Source organism: Peromyscus californicus, unplaced genomic scaffold, assembly GCF_007827085.1.
Source record: "Peromyscus californicus insignis strain IS unplaced genomic scaffold, ASM782708v3 Scaffold_4__1_contigs__length_199733344, whole genome shotgun sequence".
Classification (NCBI taxonomy): Eukaryota; Metazoa; Chordata; class Mammalia; order Rodentia; family Cricetidae; genus Peromyscus; species Peromyscus californicus.
Window position 1 is genome coordinate 57,674,769 of NW_026294562.1, and position 20,462 is coordinate 57,695,230.

At 52.4% G+C, this 20,462-nt stretch overlaps 1 protein-coding gene across 1 annotated transcript; it reads right to left on the reverse strand.

Moving 5' to 3' along the window:
- Positions 1–9,753: 9,753 nt before the first annotated feature.
- Mrgprf (MAS related GPR family member F) lies at positions 9,754–18,362 on the reverse strand. Its single transcript, XM_052762745.1, has 3 exons — positions 17,954–18,362; positions 14,895–15,009; positions 9,754–11,580 (listed from the first exon to the last, which is right to left on the reverse strand). Exons 2-3 carry the CDS (start codon positions 14,940–14,942, stop codon positions 10,597–10,599), a joined length of 1,032 nt encoding a protein of 343 aa, XP_052618705.1. The 5' UTR covers positions 14,943–15,009; positions 17,954–18,362; the 3' UTR covers positions 9,754–10,596.
- Between the last annotated feature and the right edge of the window lie 2,100 nt (positions 18,363–20,462).

Here is a 20,462-nt window from a genome sequence, read left to right on the forward strand (position 1 = left end):
ATTCTTCTTTAGGCATCCCCAGGCTCCCACTATGGCTGAATCTGCCATAGGACCAGACAGATGCCAACCTGCAAATTATACTCCTCCTCAAGTTCCACTCTCTATGTAGCTGAGGATGAGCTTGAATTCCTGATCTTCTTGCCTCAGCTTCCCAAGTGCTGGGGTTCAAGCTGTATATCATCATACCCAGTGTAGTGTTATCATTTTTTTTTAAAAAGTTATTTTCATTTTATGTATATGGGTGTTTTGCCTGCATGTATGTATATGTACCATACGCATACAGTGCACTTGGAGGCCAGAAGGACATAGGATTCCTTGGAACTGAAGTTATAGTTGTGAGCTATGTGGGTGCTGAGGACCAAACCCAGGTCCTCTACAAGAACAGCAAGTGCTCTTAGCCACTGCACCGTCTCTCCAGCCGCCTCTTCTACCTCCCTTTCCTCGTCCTCTTCCTTTCCCTAGTTTTATATGGCTTCTTGTACTTTTTTTTTTTTTTAGACGGGTATCGTGTAACCCAAGCTGGTTTAGGAGTCCTGATCCTCCCGCCTCTACCTACCTCCCCATTGCTGGGGAGGGCAGGCCATGTGTCTCCGCACTGACAGTGACCTGATTTTGTTCCAAGCACCTTTGTCTCCACACACTTTACTCCTGTGGCTGCTTTTGTGTGTTGTTATTGTAGTTATAAAACAGGCTGGAGGTGTGACTCTTCCTCTGCTTCCAGAGCAGTTTGTGCCCCGGAAGATCAGCTTTCTTTGAAGGCTTGGCAGAAGGCAAAACCATCTGGTCATTTCTGTGTGGGGGACTGGACGTTCAGAGCTCCAAAATGAAGCTCCAAATCCAACTGTTAGTGTTTTAGGTCTATTCAGGTGTACATCTCTGCTTGAGTGTTGTTTGTTAATATAAAAATATTCTTGCCTTCTGGGTTCCCACTTGTCAGTATAAAATTTGCTGTAGTGTTCTCATATTTTCTCAAAACATTTTTAAGATTTTTTTTAAAATTTTTCTTATGTGTATGCATCTGAGTGTGTGTAAGACAGGTCTGTGGGTGCTCACAGAGACCAGTTTGACAGATCCCCTCAAACGGGAATTACAATGGTTGTGAGCACCTGACGTGGATGCTGGGAACTCTCAGGTCCTATGCAAGAGCAGGCAGCAGTCTTAACCACGGAGCCATCTCTCCAGCCCCTTCTACTATTTTATTTTTGAGATCCGGTCTCATTATGTAGCCTTGGATGGTTTAGAATTTACTACGTAAATCAGACTGACCTCAAACTCACAGGAATCTGCCTGTCTCTGCCTCCTGAGTGCTGGGATCAAAGGCTTGTGCCACCAACCCAGCACCTCTTAATTTTTAAAACCACAATTTTCTGTCATGTTTTAAATTTGTTTGTTTTCTTTCTTACTTTGCCAGAGGTTTGTTTGTCAAGGCCTCTTTATAAAACATTTTCTTTTAATTCAACTGTTTTCTTCTGGGGGGGGGGGCGTCGTATATTCAAGGGTCAGAGAGGACTCTCCTTTTGGGGGCCTTTAGGCTAACTTTGGGGTTCCTCTCAAAACTTTGAACCTGAGGCTTGCTCTCTGTTCCCCAGCAGAGCTGAGAAACATCCTGACCCAGGCATGCTGCTGCTCTCCTCCTAGTGCAGGGTGACTACACCTCTCAGGAGACACTCTGGCCAGGGGAAAGGGATAGCGCTTGTGCTGTGAAAGTATCACCCTTGTCCCTGGGATATTTGGCCTTCTGACCTGGGAATGGTCTCTGCAGCCCTGTCCCTTGGCTCTGACAGGCTGATAACACTGAACTTCAGATACAAGTGCCATATCGTTCATGTATCTCCATTCCCCAGCTGTTGAGCTTAAAATAAATATTTCTGATTTTTTTCCTGGTCTCTCTCTCTAGTTGTTATTGTTACACACACACACACACACACACACACACTCACTCACACACCACACACTCACATACATACCACACACACTCACACACACCACACACACATACCACATACATACTCACACACACCACACATACATACCACATACATATTCACACACACACACACAGACACACACACACACACACACACACACACAATCTGCTGAGACTGTTCAGTGTTGCTTGCATATAAGTGATATGGGGTCTGACCACTTATTATTAGATTATCCATTAGTGGGCTCCTCCCTTGGGGAGACTGCTCTTCTCTCTCTCAGCATCCCTTAGAGGCCTGTAGTTCTTTGTCTGGAGGTGGGGCTCTGTGAGACTTCCTCTTCCACGCTAGCATTTCCACTGGTGTCGGCCTTATTCATGTCTTTTTTTTTTTTTTTTTTTTTTTTTTTTTGGTTTTTCGAGACAGGGTTTCTTTGTGTTGTTTTGGTGCCTGTCCTGGAACTCACTTGGTAGACCAGGCTGGCCTCAAACTCACAGAGATCCGCCTGCCTCTGCCTCTTGAGTGCTGGGATTAAAGGCGTGCGCCACCACCGCCTAGCTATTCATGTCTTCTTTAGGCAGCCATATTGTTTAGGTATCATGGTTGAAGCTTCCCTGAAAATATTTCTGATTTTAAATTTTCCTGGGCCATAATGAACAAATAAATAAATAAATGTTGAAAGCTTTTCTTGGGCTGGGAACATGGAAGCACTGGATCCATACTGGATGTGGTAGCACATGCCTGTAATCCTAAAACTTGCAAGGCTGAGGCAGGGGGATCACTAGTTTGAGACTAGCATGGGTTTCTTATAGAGTTCCAGGCCTTGGGCTGGAGACATGGCTCAGCCATTAAAGGCTAGGCTCACAACCAAAGATAGAGTTCCAGGCCTGGGTTACAGAGCCCAGATCTCAAAGAACAAAATACCAAAGAGAAGGAAAGAAAAGAGAAGAGAAAAAAAGGAAGAAAGAAAAAAGTGAAAAGAGAGAAAAGAGGCTGGACATGTAGCTGGGTGGGTAATGTGCTCGTCTGACGTGCTCAAAGCTGTGGGTTCCACGCCAGACTTACAAGTGCTGGGTGTGGTGGTTCCCAGCTGCCGTCCTAGCACTTAGAAGGTTGGATCGGGAGGAACAGAAGTTCAAGGTCATCCTCTGCTACATTGGAAGTTTGAGTCCAGCCTGGGCTATATGAGACCTTATCTCAAAACAAACAATGGTATTTTCTCTGTTCACAGCCAAAAATGAATGGTAGAAAAATTAGACTGAGTTTAGAGTTCATTTTGACATTGTGATCTCCTCTCTCTTTCTCTCTCTCTGTGGGGGTGGGGTGGGGTGGGGGTGGGGTCGAGAGCAGGCTAAGCTGGCTCTGCCTTCAACTGTCTTTGTCAGCTGAACCTTAGAAGGCAGGACTGTCTGCCAGCCTTAGCAACCCATTCTCTAATAACCATGTGAATCTTTGTTCCCAGTGTCCTGTTGTCCATTTCTTATTGCTCTTGAGATGTCTCTAGAATGTAGACAGATAACTGCCCTGCAGCCTTAGTTTAGAAGGTGCTGTAGATGACCTATGCAGAGGGCAGAACACAGTGTGTTGAAATCTGCTCTCTCCCTTCTACCATGTGAGTTCAGTTGTCAGGCTGAGTTTCATGACTTCCAGCTCTGTCTCTTCCTTAACCAGGTGCCTTGCTCTTCCTGCCCTCAGCCTTGGTCTGCTGTTACCTCTGGTCTCACTTTACACGCTCATGAGCCAGTTTTCAAAGGCCGACTAAAGAGGCTGAGACACCTGCTTGGGTCCCCAAGCTGCCCCTGAAGAGCCAGGCTCTCATTGGATTCTAGTAGGTCTTGAACTGCTATACCCTTCTGCCTCCACCCAGACTGTAAAAAGAAATAAGCCTTCAGGTGGAACTCTGAGTTTGAGGCCAACCTCATCTACAGAACGAGTTCCAGGACAGTCAGGGCTACACAAAGAATCCCTGTCTTGAAAAACAAAAAACAAAAAGAAGGAGAAGGAGAAGAAGGAGGAGGAAGAGGAGGAGAAGGAGAAAGAGAAAGAAGGAGGAGGAGGAGGAGGAGGAGGAGGAGGAGGAGGAGGAGGAGGAGGAGGAGAAGGAGAAGAAGAAGAAGAAGAAGAAGAAGAAGAAGAAGAAGAAGAAGAAGAAGAAGAAGAAGAAGAAGAGAAACAAAACAAGCTCTCACCTGCTCCTGGGTGTGTCAATCTGTCCATCTGCAAAGGGTGCTGATTCCTCTTGGCTCTGCTCCCTGGAGTGTCTACAGCTCTCCTGGGCCTGGGGTTTCAGCTGCTTCTGTACTTTCCAGGCTCAGTGTCTCTTCCACTAAACAAGGCTGCTCCTGTCTGTCTCCTCTGTTTCCTGCCTCATAAAAGCCTTGATTTGGGAGACCTCTCCGCAAGAACCTTGGCTCCCTTTGAGAAGTGTGAGAAGGAGCCCCAGATATAAATGAAGGAAGGATGCCTGCCCGCTCTCTGGAGACCTGGACCCACAGGAGCCTAGCTGAAGGCTAATGGGCCTCCCAGGCATGGCCCTCCCCTGATCCACCCAGGTCCCCCTTGAGGCTGGGGGCTTTTGAGGATTAGGGAGAGGACCACCTCTTCCGGCATTATCCTGGCAGCCTGTCCCTTCCCAATGCCTCAGAGCATTAGCAGTCCCATCATGAGTCTGGGAGCTGGGGTGGGGCCTCAAAGAGTGGGGGTTCTGTGGGCTGGGAAAGGCCATTAGGAGCACCAACATGGTGGAATGCTCAGCTAATGTACTTACCCAGCTAAGCTTGCTGAAGGTGGGGAGACACTTGATGGGGAGTCTGCCATCTTATTCTGGCACTTGTGAGTTGAGTGACTACGGGTTCAGGCAATCTCACTGAGCCTCAGAGTCTTCACCAGAGGTTGGGTATTCCTCCCAGACCCTCTAAATCCCAGTGAGAAGTGGAGACCACACACATGCTCTTGGCCCTGGATGGCGACCCTTCCTCACATTTCTGCTGGGCCTCAGAAGGCAGAATGGAGGCTGAAGTCACCTGGGTCCAGAAGTTCTTGGGACACTTGCACCTAGCCACACCTGAACTTTTTAGTAGTATAAGCCTATGCAGATGTGTGTGTGTGCATGAATATGTATGTATGTATGTATGTGTATATATAAGTGTGTGTGTTTTGTGTGTGTGTGTGTTTGTGTGTGTGTTTTGTGTGTGTGCATGAATATGTTTGTATGTGTATATATAAGTGTGTATGTATGTAGGGCTGATGAGATGGCTCGGTAGTTAATCTTGCTTGCTGGCCAGGTATGGTGGTGCATGCCTTTAATCCCAGCACTCATGAGGCAGAAGTTGGCAGCTCTCAAGGCCAACCTGGTTTACAGTGTCGAAAAACAAAACAAAGTAAAAAGAGTGCTTGCTGACCTTGTGGAGGATTGGAGCTCAGTGCCCAGAATCCATATCAAGTGTCTCACAATAATGGCAACACCAGATCCAGAGGGTCTGATGCCTTTTTTCTGACCTCTGAAGGAAGCTGCACACAAACAGTTCGTGCACACACACACACACACACACACACACACACACACACACACACAAACTAAATAAATCTTCAAGATGAAATGTAACACAAACTGAAAAGCCACCCTTCTCCACCTTCCCACACCAGCCTTGCAGGCACACACCCCGGTGCCTGGCTTTTTACGTGGGAGCACATGGGTGCTGGGGATCCGAACTCAGGTCCTCACACTTGCTCAGCAGGAACATTACTGACTGAGCCATCTCCCCAGCCTGGGGTTTCATATTTTATGCCAGGATTCTTTTATTTAGTTATTTATATTATTTTTGACTATGTGTATGTGCGTCTACTTGTATGTGGGTGTGTGCACATGAGGTGGCCACAGAGATCAGGAGTATCAGATCCCGTTGCCCTCCCAGGAGCTGGCTGGAACCTAGCTCATGTGAGTGTTGGGAGTTGAACTCAGTCCCTTGGAAAGACAGTCATGCTCATAACCACTGAGCCATCCCTCCCACCCCCTGTGCCAGAACTCTTAAATTAAACCCCCCTTTTTTCTGTACCAGCACATTTTTGGTTCAGAATCTTTAACCAGTGGCCTGGAGAGATGGTCCAGTGGTTAGGAGCACTTGCTGCTCTGGGAGAGAAGCCAAGTTTGGTTCCTAGCACCCATGTCTGGCAGCTCACAACCACCTGTAACTCTAGCTCTGGGGGAATCAATGTTTTTAGGGCACCTGCACTCACATCCATAGCCCCTCCCCCATATACACATGAAAAGTAAAATAAACCTTTAAAAAAAACCAAGAAAAATAAAATTTGAGTCAGTTTAATGCCTCTTTCCCGGGGCTCCTCTAATGGAGAGGAGGAGAGGCTGTTTCTAGAGCAAACAGGGGAAAAAAAAAAAAAAAAGCAAGGGACCTAGAGAATGTTACTTGAAGCTCCTGGTCCTGGTTCAGCAGTCTTAAAAGCCAGGGTCCCTTCTGGAATTTTCTGGATAGGGGTCACTAAATTTCTTTACACACATCCCGTGCACTGCCAAGATGGATTAACGATGTTTCTGTCCTGGGATAGAGAGAGGCCTGCTATCTATCAGGCCTGTTGGACAATCGCATAAGACAGGTATGGGCGGGCGCCCTGGGCGGGGCAGGCCAGGCACTGGATGGCTGTTCAGTGGCTCTGGGATATGTGGATGGATTTGATCGGATGTTCATTAAAGCTCCAGTTTAATTAATTCCAAAGGCTTTAAGAAATCATGTGCCCAAGTAGGTGAGTCTCTCTCGAACTGCCAGGAAACTCCGAGCTGGCAGCTGACTCATCCAAGTAGAGTTTTCCGGGAGCTTTGGTTTGGTAAGCTGCTCCTGGCTGCTTCTGAGTTCTCCAGCTCTCAGTTCCCTGCTGGCTTACAACAGAATGTGTTTGCACTCTGTGGTTCGACGCCACACGTTTGCCAGACCGTTTTCCTAGCTTTGTGTCTTTATCGCCAGTCTGTCTGAAGGCCCCTTCTTTCCCAGGCTTACGTCTCTCTTCCTTCCCACGAGAGGAACCCATCTCAGAAGCAGGTGGATGGCTGGCAAGGTGGCTCAGTGTGTAGAGGCGCCTGCTGCCAAACATGATGACTCCCGGGTTTGATCCCTGGGACAACCAGGGTAGAGAGAGAGAGCCGACTCCCACCAACAGTCCTTTGACCTACACATGTGCACCCACTCACCCACAAAGTGAATAAGTAGGTGTAAAAATTTAAAAATAAGGTGGAGCGTGGTAAGGGAAGACACTTAACGTTGACCTCTGGCCTCTATACAGATGTGCATGTACACAGAGAGAGAAGGGGAGGAAGAAGGAGAAGGAGAGGAAGAAGGAGAAGGAGAGGAAGAAGGAGGGAGGGAGGAAAGGAGGGAGGGAGGGAGGTGAGCTTTCAGAGAATGAAGCCAAGTTATCTGAGAGCTCCCCCCCCCCCCCCCCCCCCGCCCAGGCGTGTGGCAAAGCCATATCAAGGCTGCCGAAGCACCTGAATTCTTTGGTGATGTGGGAGATAAAGAGAGGGCTGTGGTAGCTCACAGCCATTCACCTTCTGCCAGCCAGCCCCAACTGGGTTCACCTGGGACCGTGATGGCCAAGTCTACTCCTGGCATCTCCCGGAATCTGACTCCTAACACGTTGCTGAGGAGAGACATCAAGACCAGAGGTCACTGTGAAGAGACTCACAGTGACTGTTTTGTGAACTCTGACTTTCTGCAACTGGTGTGAGCAACCTTGTAGAGACACGCAGAAACCTACGTGAAAAGATCAGCCGGGAGCCTGTAAGGACAGTCTGTCCCTAACAATCAGCCATTGCCCTGATCACTGGCGCTTGGGATTAGCTGTGTGTGCATGTGTGGACATGTGTATGCATGTATGAGCATGTGTGTGGAGGACAGAGGTCAACACGTGGTGCCTTGCGGTTTCACTCTCTACCTTCCTTTTCTGAGATCTCTCACTGAACCTGGAGCTTGCCGATTTATCTAGATTGACCTGCCGTGGAGCAGGATCCTCCTGCCTCTGCCACCCCAGGCCTGGGATCCCAGGCACACCTCGCTATGCCTGGCTTCTGACACGGGTGCTGGAGACCTGGATTTATTAAAGCAAGAACTTTGCCAACTGAGCTGCTGTGTGTTAACATATGCCCACTTCTCCTTCCCTGTCTTGTGCTCAGATGCATGCCACCACTCCTGAAGTCTGGGCACGGGTGGCCTACGGTCCTGTGGCTGCCAGGTGGCAGAGCTACTTCCCTGAGGCTCACTCTTGATCTTCCCCTTGCTCTGTCCGACAGCGGAGGCCCTCTTCTTGTCTGTCTTCGCAGCGTTACTGGGTGGCAGGAAGTACAAGAGGCACTGAGTGCTGTCTGCCCTGTATCCCTCCTCCACTCCACCCGTCTCCGGGTCACGTGCTGGTGAGAAGTCCAGCTTAGTAACAGCCTCGCGGACAGGCAGCACCTTAATTGGAGCTGTTCCGTGGTGGAGAATGACTTCGCTCTTGGCTTTCAGGGAGAAAAATCTGCAGTGTTTGGAGAGTCCTGCCTTTGTGAACCACCCAGAAAGAAGGTGGCTTGGGAGAACTGCAGGAGACCTGTCGTGCACCTGCGGCCACCACTGCCCAGCCCCTCTGCAGCTCACTTTAATAATTGAACAGCGGAGGAGGGTGGAGAAAAGGGTGGGCCTCCGTGGTTTCCATCCACTTAGTCCTCTTGCTTCTTCTCCATTAGCGCAGAGTAGGGGTCTGGGGAAGAGCAGAGGAGCACCTGGGCTAAGGGATCATGGGGTAGCAGAGAAAAGCCTCCTCTTCCACAAGACTTCGATGCTCTGCAGAGAATCACCCCACCCTCCACTTCAGCATCCCCAGGGTGGGTGCTGTCTGTACACAGGCCATAAGTTATGAATCTCAAGTTGGACCCAGGTGGGGAGGCCCCTTGTGGGGGCCTAGCTCACTCCCAGGGGTTTCAGGTGTGAGGACTGGGGGGGAGGCTCTTAAGGAAAGACTTCGCAGGAATGGGGATTGACTGAGCTCTGGGGAGCCAGGAGACTCTAGGTGGCCCCTCAGCCAGGCACCCCAGGACCCCGAGAAGTTTCTCCCCACACGACACTGAGATCATTAGTATTTTTCCTGAGCTGTGGTACTTGCCCATTCTCGGTGCTCTATCGCAAGGGTGGAGGCCACAGACTCCCACCCCTTGTCTCTAGGATTCTCTGAGCAGGAATGGGGAGGGGCACAGGGCAGTAGACAGCCTCATCCAGGCACAGGTGAGGGGCAGGTGGCCTTGCATACCTGAAGCTCCTGGCGTCACCTGCTCTGTCCCACCATGAAAGACCTCCTTGTTTAGAGGAGAATAGGTAGCTTGTGGCCTAGAGAGAATAGATCAGTGTGGCTGGGATGATGGACCATCAGGGACATGACCTTGGGGAGTTAGCTGCTACCCTCAAGAGTTAGTGCTACAGTCCCTGCCCTGGGATTGTGTGGCCTAGACTAAAACTCAGTGGACTCAGGGTGTGTGGCTAGCATGTCTAGCACTGGGTGGGCATGCTGCTCACTCCTTCCCTGCCCGCCTGCCCTCCTTGGCTCCCTGTGAAGGAATGCAGCTCCATTGGTGACACATCCTTACAGACCACAGAAGCCTAGGTGTAGACGGAGTCAGGTAGAGCAGAAGGCAGCCCAGAGGTGTGGCCAGACAATCGGGAGGTCCCAGAGCAAGAGCAAAGGCCACCCACCCTGGACTCCAGCTGCCCTTGGCTGGCCTTACTGTGGGACATGGAGATACAGAGAAGACACTGGGCAATGAACCTGCTTCCTTGTTGCAAGATTTTAAAATGTGTATTGATATATACTTTATTATCTGTTATAAAACTTCCTTTGGCTACACAGGCCACTGTGCTGGATGACGAATGACACCATGGTGGCAGCTCCCAGGGGGCCAGGATGGAACCAGATCCACTTTGAAATGGGCACTGGAGTTTGGGGACTTAGTAGGGAGCTGCCACAATGGACCACAGTGGCCTGAAAGACACCAAGTGCGTGGTCAGCTGCCCAGAGCTGGCTGGGGGTGTCAGAAAAGCAGTCAGCTACCCAGAGAGGCAAAAGGTCCTTCCTGTCTCACATGGCTTGCCAGGGCCAAGTCCTACCCCGTTCAAGTCACCAGCTGACTCATCAAAGGGACAGGGACTTGTCTGCAGGCTACGAGGCAGGTGGACAGGCCCCTCTTCCAGATAGCACCATTCTCTCGGGTTAATTCAGACGCTGTCTTGGGAGGCTGGACGACTCCTTGCAGGTAGAGCTGAGGCTGCTGTCCCCGTAGGGGTGACGGTGACTGAGTCACGTTTGAGGAGGGATGACTGAAGAGGCAGATGGCCTCCTGCTCACCTCCACTGAGGAACTTCTGTTGAGGAGGGACCCCACCACACTGGTAAGAGCAACTTTGGTACAATGAGTCACAGAAGCAGAATGGCTGGGGAGCAGAGGCCACAGGGTCTGTCCACAGGTGGCTGCTCAGTCTCTGGGCCACGCCTGGCAAGAGGCAGATGCCTTGTGCTAGAGGCAGCTCTTCTCCCCGGTGGCACAGGGGCAGGTGCCCTGCTTCTTCTGCTCTTGGGCAGAGTGTCTCTGGAAGCTACTGGCCGCTCTCTGCTGCAGCCTTGCCCCAGACCCTGGCCTCTCATGATGCATTGCCAGAGGGGCACTGCATCTCCATAGTGACTGTGTTAGGTGTGCTGCTAGCTGTATCCCCTGGCTCGGCACCATCCCGTAGAGCCCGTTGGAAGACTACCCTGAGAGGTTCCCACAGGCGCTGAGACTTGTCCCTCCCAGCCAGGAAGTAGACGACGGGCTTGGCGCTGCTATTGATGCAGATACACAAGTCAGTGACGTACTCAGGGAAGGGGGCCGGGATCTGGAAGACCCAGAAGAGGAACCAATCGATTCCCAAGTAGATGGAGGACACAAGGAAGACAGAGACAATAGCCAGGACCACATGGTTGAGCTTGGCAGAGCGCTGGCGGCGCCGTGCCCGGCACTCCACATGCAGGATGAGTGCCAGGCAGGGGAGTACCATGAGTGGGCAGAAGAGAAAGAACAGCAAGATGCCCAAGGAGATGTCCATGTTGCGGCAGGCTGTCCCTGAGGCCTCTCGGCCCAGGAACATGCAGAAGTAGTTGTGGATGCTGGTAACCAGGAAGGACAGCAGCCAGAGCAGGGCACAGACTCCAGCAGACAGGCGCTTGGGCCTCTGACGCCAGTACCAGGTGGGAAAGACGACGGACACGCAGCGTTCGGTGCTAATGGCCGGCAGGAGGCTCACACCTGCGAAGAACGTGCAGAGCCCCACGATCCGGGACACCCTGCGCACATAGTCAGGGAAGGACCCCAGGAAGGCCCCCGTGTTCAGGAGGGCAATCACAGCCTTGCTGAAGAGGTAGACCCCATCAGCGCTGGCCAGGTGCAGGAAGTAGATGGAGAAGGGCGTCCTCTTGATGGAGAAGCCGAAAAACCAGAGGACCAGGCCGTTACCCACCAGGCCACACAGGCAAAGCAGCAGGAAGATGTAGTTTGTGATGGCGGGCGGAGGGGGCGTGGCTATCTGCTCGATGGTCAGGAAGCCTCTGCTGTAGAACTCCGGAGCCTCGCTCATACCAGGACACATCTGTGTAGGTGCAGAGGGGACACATCTGTAAGGCTGTCTGCCCTTCCCTGGCCCTCGGCAGGCCTGTTCCTGTACCTGCTTCCATCAGTTACCCAGGAGGCAGCATCTGGCCAGAGCAGAAAGAGCCCCGATACCTGCTGATGCTAACACTGGTTCTCAGATTCTAGAGCCTGCAGGACGGCATCACCACAGGATGACCAGACAGCAACTCTGGGCTGCCCACAGGTCCACCGGGTTCAAACGTCCAAGACGACAGAAAGCAGAGGGATGGGGAGATGGCTCAGTGCATAAAGTGCTTGCTGAGCACTCCTGAGGACCAGAGTTCTGATCCCCAGTCTCCCTGTAAATGCAGGTGGGCCCAGTGACCTTCCTGTAACTTGAAAGGGGATTTCCCAGAGCAAGCTGGTGAGATTGCTTACCTCAGCCGGCTGTGGTTTTAATTGAGAGACCTAGACTCAGTGAATAAAGTGTGATTAAGAGACTCTGGGTGTCAACCTTAGGCCTCCACATGCACCAATACACATGTGCCCATACACATTTGAGCACACATTCACACAGACTCACACACATTCTCTCATGCACAACACTCCCCCCACACACCAAATACACTCAGACACCACTCTTAGACACTCACACACACCACACATACACACACTGACATACCCACAGATCCACCCATCCACTCCCATAAGATTCATACCACATACACCCATACACACACACACCACACACTCACTCACACACCACACACACTCATTCTACACACACACCACACACACTCATTCTACACACACACCACACACACTCATACAACACTCACACACATACACACACTCACATGCATACCACACACACCACACACATACACACACCACACATTCATACACATCACACACTCATACACACACCACACATTCATACACACCAGACACTCACACACACTCATATACACACCACACACTTACACACACCACACACCACACTCATACACACACCACACACACACCACACACTCACACACATCACATACACATACACACACACACTCATACACTCACACATACTCACACACACCACACACACACACACTTTTTAAAAAAGGACTGGAGATAAAGCTTGGTAGCAATGCTTGCCCAGCATGTGGGAGCCTGGGGTTCAATCCCCAGTACTAAATAATGACCCATGGAGGGGATGGTAGATGTGTGCACAGTCTGTTCTTGTAATTTTCTAGCAAACTGTTCATATAATGTTTCAACTTTAAAACATGAAAATACTTATTTCTAAAGAAATAAAATTACTGGTAAGGAGTAGGGGTGGGGAAAAACAAAAGACCTTGGCCACAGCTGGACCAGAGGACACTGGGGCTGAGAGTCAGCTGCCCTCTGCTGGACCAGGGCTGCCTTTGGGGGTCCCAAGGGTATCCAGGAGGGGAGAGGCTTGAGGTGGTGGTCATTCTTCAGGCTCAGGGAGGGGCTCAGCATTTTATAACCGGGCAGGGTAGAGGAGCTCAGCCCGGCTGAATACCAGTCCTGGCCCTGAGGGCTGAGCTGGTACATAAATGCATGAAGCTGGGTCAGGTCTCAGAAACTGGGAGCAGAGACACCGTTGCAAAACCAAGGACACGCCTTCCTAGCAAAGTAAGTGGCCTCTCTACTCTAGCCAGAGGGTATGGAGGACGTGTGGGTGGAGCGATAGTACCTCCCTTCAATTCCAGAGAAGCCATATCTATACATGGCAACATGAAAGAGTTTGATATTTCTGGGTTCACATGTTAAAACAACTGTGTGAGCCAATAATGTGAGCCAGTGACACACTATTGTGTTCTCAAGGTTGTCTTGATCCCTCCTTTTTAGTGACAAAGGTTGCCCTATGCACATTGCTGCCCTTCCCTCCTCCCTGCAGACATCACTAATCTATCCCAGGACTCTCTCCTTAAGTCTGATAATTGTTTTCATGGTTCAGGGAAGTAGGAAGGTTTTAGGGGCAAGATCTTTCCTACCACCTTTCAAATGGCCTCGGCAGAAAGCTGGGCCCTGAGAAAATGCTTTGTGTGGACATTCTCTAATGCAGAGAAGTAACCTCTGGCCTGGCTGTGTCAAGAGAAGTTTACAAACAGGAACTAATGGTGCTGGCTAAACTCAGGGAGACACTGTATTGTCAGGACAAGTTCTTTGTGGGGTTCTGCTTTCTACCTGTCCACCTCTAAGAATTTATTGGCTAACATCTCCTGTCCACCCCTAAACCTGCTTAGCTTTCTCTCTGCTCCCCTTCCTTGGAGTTGATCTGTTGTTGCTCCAGGCCTCCGAGGGCCGACTCAGTGATGGAGAATCTCAGCTCAGATGCAGAACTCTGTCCCATGAGGACCAGCTCAGCACTGGGCGCTGGCCTTCTGGTCTGGGCAGAGTCCTCTGTGTATCACCCAACTGGAAAAAGTCTACAGTCCCCCACTGGGTGTTGGGGGGGGCACTGGTGAGTCACTGGGTGGGAGCTACTATTTACAGCCCCACACTACCTTGTGAAACACCACTCTGCAGCCTGCTCCCTCCCAGGACCTTATCTCCCTCTTCTCTAGGGACTTTGAGATGCCCCCTAGCATGCCCAGCCACTGCCTCCCGGGCTGCCATCATTCCACAGTGCTTCCCTAGGGGAAAGAAGGAAAGGACCAAGGACATGGCGGGGGTAGGGGGTGGGAGGGTGGGAGATGAGGAGGGGGTTGGAGTCAGTTATCCTGACATAAGCCTTGAGTTTCTCAAGTCTAGGGGAGGCTGGGATAAGGAAATAAACCAGAGGGGTTCCCTGCTTAAGAAGGGAAGTCCACACTTTTCCAGGGAGAAGCAAGGTCCAGCCCAGGCCATTATCCAAGCTTTAGGTGGGGCTAGTGCCAGCTGCAGATTTACATTCATGGTTCATGCTCCCAGACTTGGGGCAACACTTGCCTTGGGTGGCCCAGAATGGTACACACAACAGATATGGGGCCACCATGGAACCAGCAGAGGCTCTCTCTGCAACAGTAACGATCGTCCCATCTCTGCAGGGAAAGGGGGAGGGTGTGAAACCTTTCAAAGCTGGTAAACCATGACCCAAGGACAGCATGGAAAGGGACTTCCAGGATGCCTGGTGCCTGTGTTTGCCTCACTGATGATGACACTGACCTCAGAGGAACCAGTTAACCAGGGCCAGGCCATAGAGCCCAGATGTGCTTGCTGACCACTAGAACCCAGGGCTGGAGGGCGGGCCTGGAAAGTGGGCTGTGTCGTCCCTCCCAACTATATATACCCTCCACAGACCAAGGACCTCCTGTCTGTGGCACTTGCCTTGTTCTGGTTGGTAGCGTGAGCCTCCCATGAGCAGTTTCCGGCCATCTTCAAGACTTCGGAGTCCAGGCTCCTGTTGGGAGCTCACAAACCTACGTCCCTGCCTGGCAAGAGCCTAGAGAGAGGGTAGAGTAAAGTCAACACCCATCCCCTCAAGAGCCTCTCTACCTCCCAGCCCACCAGCCCTAGCTCCCTAGGCCTTCAGGTCTGTTCTCACCTCTGAGGAAGGGCTACCCTGGCTCCCTCTGAGGTGGGGACTCGATGCCTGTCCTGCCCGCCCGCCCCTCCTGCCTGTGGGCTCATGTTCACACCCTTCCTGGCTCCTGGAGCACCACTGCCACTCCCCGGAGAAGATGCTCTCTCCTTTCTCTTCTCATTGGACTGCAAGGTGTCTGGGCCAGAATGTTTCTAGTAACTTTGATGATGGGTTTCCTTGCATGCACGCCTGGAGCACCTCCTTTGTGTTCTGCTACGAGGCCTTGCAATCACTCCTAGAAATGGGTGATGGGGGCAGATTCTCTCTGGGAGAGGGGCTTCCTGGAGGAGGAGGCTTTTGTCTGGGTCTTGCTTTATCATGGTCCTCACCCTAACTCTGGGGTGGGTGTCCATTCCTCCTTTTTGTAAAAGACAGGGTCTCACACAACCCAGGCTGGCCTTGAAGATGACCTTGAATTTCTGATCCTCTTGCCTCCATCTCTTCAGTGCTGGGATTACAGGCTGAACCACCATAGCTGGTTTATGTGGTGCTGCGACTCCAACCGGGGGCTTTGTGCATGCTAGGCAAGCGTCTACCAATGGAGCCACATCCCTAGCCCTTCATTCTTTTTTAATGGTGCGCTTAGTACCAGAGACACACTCCTAACCAGGGGCACATGATGAAACTTTGAAGATCTGTGTACTTCCAAGACTCGGTGGATGTCCCCTGGAAGGTTCACTTGGAGGAAGCAAACCAAGAGTTTGTTGTGGTGGCCCTGGGTTCCAGACTGGATGTAGAGAAGCAAGGCTCAGCCTCATTCGGCCAATCTGGAGGCCTGGGGGGGTGTTGGTGACAAGCGAGGGCGGGGGACCCTGCTTGAGACTGGTCCACCCTAGCTGGCAACACTCTGGGTCTCCTGGAATTACGCCCCATCCCCAGCCTGCACTCTGTCCTACAGGCAAGCACCTACCCCTCCCACAGAGCAGGTGGGACGTCTGAGGCTGTGACTCAGGACACAGCCCGGCTACAGGCTGCCAGACCCTCCTCTCCCAGAGCCGGGATGTGGGTAGCGCACTGCTCCACTCCTCATAAATTCCTTCCTCGAGCAGGGCGGATCCCCAGCATGGCCACTGCCTCCTCCCTCCTGGATATGTGGCCCAGGCAGTTGCGCCCACCATTGGCTGCCGGGAGTGTGAGTGTCCCGTCCTCTCGCTCGAGTGACGGTGACGTGCCTCCTCTTTAACTTTGGGCCGCTTTGCTTCTCTGGGGGCCAAGGAGCCGGGTGGGCTCTTAAGCCACACCCCCAGCCCCTCATTCCTATTGGAAGGTGTACAGAGGCACGCTCCTAACCAGGGTTCACAGAGCCCCTTCCGGGCCCTGGCTATCCCGCCGGCCCTCTACATGTATGCTCCTTCTGGTGCGTTTGTACCCCGACTAACAGTGGCTACTCGTGGGGCCTGCTCGCGAGTCCCAAGTGGCAGCACCGTATAAGTAGGCATGAGTGGTGTTTGTGCAGAGAGCTTGCAGACTGCCCCCTCCCACCCAGGCGTCATTCCGTTGCTATGCAATGGGGCTAGCCCAGGTTTTCCCGGTACCCGCACCTCCGGAGGTAAGCATCCACTGCACCTTCCCTTGCTGTCACTCTTCCAGACACCTGCTACTCCCAACTTTCTCCCCAGTGATGCTCTAACTCAGGGGACGTTTCATCCCACCAGGCTTAAAGCTAACTAGACACATGCCCTCTGGGACAGGTGACTGCTTTGATCACTATATCTGGTCCCTCTCCTACCCCAGATCATTTGCAAAGTGATTCACTCATGCAGAGAGATCCAGAAAGCCAAGTGGACCCCAGATGGGCCATATTAAAGACATGTGTGCAACGTGTACAGGGATGCATTGAGTGCATGTGCTCTAGCCAGAATCTGAGCCGGGACAGAACCGACTTCACTAAAGCCGAAAGGCTACCATGTCTGTACCCTTGGTCCCTCCCCTCAAAACAGCCTGGTGGTTCACCTACCCACCTGCTTGGACTGATGGATGGACAGACCAGCCCTAAAGTAGCTCCCCAACTCATTTCACTTCTTCTAAACCCTAACCCAGCCTCTCCCCTCATTCCTTAGCTATGGCTTGGTCTGTGCACTGGCCATGGGCGGGGGCAGTCTGCTGCTGTCCTCAGATACATAGAAAGCCTGTGTTTCCGCCTAGGACTCAGGTCCCTGCTCACAACTTGACAGAAGAGGCTTCTCTACAGGGAATGGAGGTTTGGCAGACCTCTGGCAAACAGCTTCGTCTGAAGGCAACAACAGCACCAGGCCTGGCTGGAGCAGGAGAAGGTGAGACAGTCATCTGCCCCCAAAGAGCTGTCCACTGCTGCCCTCATGACCAGCAGCATGCCTGAGAGCAATGGGAACCAGAGCTCCATACTTGAACCATCGCCCACTGGGTGTTCCCTTCAAACCCTTCCAGAAACTAGGCTGGGATGTAAGGTTGAAGGAAGGATGGGGAGCCCCCCACCCTCAGGGGGACAGGATGGGAGCTGGTATTGGAGGATGTCTTGAGGCTAGGGGTAAGGCCAGCTGAGTGGGTGTCAGGGGATGCCACACAAGAGGGGAGCTCTTAAAGCCTTCCAATATCCCTGGGACACTCAGAGCTGTGGAAGGGGTGGGACAGGTCTTCAGAATGGGGACAGCTTCACTCCAGGTCCCTGCTCAGAGAGATGGGACTTCTGCAAGCTGCCGGTCATGACGATGCCCATTTCCCTGCCTTGAGGATGCCAATCTCGTTTGCCTGCCCTGCTTCACCTCCACCCTGCAGCCCCTGTCCCCAGTCTCCCTCCCCCAGTCCCTGGGTCCCAGAGTGCTACCTGTGGCTGTCCTGATCCTCCGAGGCCTTCCCTTTGCAGAGATCTCCTCCCAGCACTCCGAGCTTGCTGACCCACGGGGCAGCAGGCTGACCAAGTGCTGCCTGGAGCCTTGGAAAATTTGGGCTCAGGGTGGAGGATGAGCCCTCACCCGCCTGGCCTGTTGGAGATGGCTTTGGAAACAGAACCCGCCCCAAACCCAATTCCAGGCCCAGCAGAAGGGGGAAGGGAGGGCAGGAGGAGGAGAAAGAGGAGGAGGAGGAGCAGGAGGAGAAGGAGGAGGAGGAAGAGGAGGAGTGTCTGAACAGTGATGAGGCTTGAGGAAGGAAAGCCCAGTTCAGGAGCCTCCCCCATCCCCACTGGGAACTCATCTCTGCCTGGTGACGTCACGCTGGCCTGAGCACTGGGGCTGGAGTCCAGATGTTAATACCTCCCATATCCTGCAGCTTCAGAGGGTTGCCCCAGCAGAGGGAGCTCCGAGTTGTTCACTCGCCTGGGGCCTTTGGCCTGCTTCCAGTGGGCATTTCAGGGCATGTAGTGGTGGGGGTGGGGGGTGTAGGGGAATGTCCACTCCCTTGTTTGAACTGACTCAAAGCCTGGCACTGAGAAGCCAGGAAGCAGCAAGCGAGGGACCCCCATGGAGAGTGGTGGAGAATTGGCAGAGAGAAGGTCACACAACCCAGATGGCACCAACTCCCCCCTTGCTACCCCAGAGTCTTCCTGGGGGCCTCCTGGGGCCTATGGAACCAGGAATTCCCTTCTCTCTAGCCCTAACAACAATCAGATGTCGCAAATGGAAAATCACAGCCCTTGCTCACTTGGGCTGAGCAGGGAAGTTGGCAAGCTACCCTGCCTGGTGCGTGCGCTCCTCAGTGAAGATGAGTCAGCCTCCCCCAGAGAGGGGGTCCTGGAAAAAGTTAGTGGCCAGGGCACGGAGCCCAAGCCTGGGTGGGTATGGAGGGAACAGAGGGTTGACCATGAGGGTGGGGTGCTGAGGCCTCCTTCTGCCCTGGGCCAACTTTCTCATGACCCAAGAAGCCTGAGGAATGAGTGCCACACTTTCCTATGGGAGTGAGCAGCGCTGAGACTGGGCGAAGTGTGCCTTGTGGGCATCTTGCAGTGAGCCCAGAAATAGACCTCTCTCTGCACCTGCACTGGAGCCTCCTCCTCCTGCCCATGGAGAAGTCACTCTGTCCCTTGGACCAAACAAGCCTGAGAGCAGGGAGCCTTGGAGGGTGGCCCGCTTGGGGCCAGCTGGCTTCCTGGGACTTGGTGGGGGGAGCAGGGATCTTCTGGGATTCTGGAGGCCGAGAGAGGCTGGGCAGGCAGCAGGGAGGATGGTGACCCAGCCTCCTCCTCCAGGGCAGGCAGCTGTGTCCCAGCTGGGCTACTTGTTTACACTGAGAGGCTGGGGGAGGCTGAATCCCAGCACCGTCCAAGTATAATTGCGCTTGGACACTTAAAAGGAATTGTGTGAAGTGGGCAGAGGCTGTGGAGTCCGCGGCCTTATTTGGTATGGAAATATGTTTCTTTGACAAACAAGAGAAGAGGTGCTTGCTAGAGGGAGCTTGTCTTACCCTGAGTTTGCAGAGTCCCCGAGCCACTGACCCTGTCCACTGGGGCTGCTGTGGACCCACAGAAGCCGTGACCCCCGTTCATGAGCTCCTGGAGTTCCTTCTTCAAGTGCTGCAGGCTGGACAGTCTGGCAAGAGCATTGCAGACTGGCGTTGCTCACATCATCCCAGGATCACATATATACCTTCTGCCTCATGTTACGAGGGACCGTCAGCTCTCTGGGATCCTTTCCATGAGGACATCCATCCCCTTCAGGAAGGTTCCATGTTTATAACCTAGTTACCTCCAAAAGACCCCAAGTCCTATCACCACCTCCCTTGGGGTGACCATTTTAGCATGAGTTTTGAGGGGGACACAGACAAGCAGTCTACAGCAATCACTTGTGTCTCCCTGTAGAAATGAGTGTGAGGCTGTGTGGGGAGGAGACCCAGAGGCTGAGTTCCAATGGGGACAGTAGAGAGGACCTTGCCTCATGTGGGAGTCCCATGGCTGCTTCCAGTCATGAAAGACCCTGGGAACGTCACATCTTACTTTGGAACTTTGTTTTCTTCTGGGGTGGCAGTGAGGGGTTGGATACCTGGGAGGACCACCCTCATTGGACCTCAAACATTCTGTGCCTGGACTGGAGAGACGGCTCAGAAGTTAAGGGCACTGGCTGTTCTTCCAGAGGTCCTGAGTTCAATTCCCAGCAACCACATGGTGGCTCTCAACCACCTATAATGAGATCTGGCGTCCTCTTCTGGAGTGCAGGCATACATGAAAGCAGAACACTGTATACATAATAAATAAACCTTTTTAAAAAGTTGCCTTTGGTCATAGTGTTTAAAACAAATTCATTCATTCTCTCTCTCTCTCCTCACTCCCTTCCCCTGCTTTATTATAAAAAAAAGAAATTCTGTGCCCTGGGCTTAGGTGTGACTGACATCATTTGCTCACT

Bases quoted from the DNA above. Each gene is read 5' to 3' on its own strand.
- Mrgprf (XM_052762745.1), bottom strand. From the start codon at position 14,942: ATGGCCGGAAACTGCTCATGGGAGGCTCACGCTACCAACCAGAACAAG. The intron at 11,581-14,894 runs GCAAGTGCCACA...GCACCTACACAG, and splicing joins ACGCTACCAACCAGAACAAG to ATGTGTCCTGGTATGAGCGA.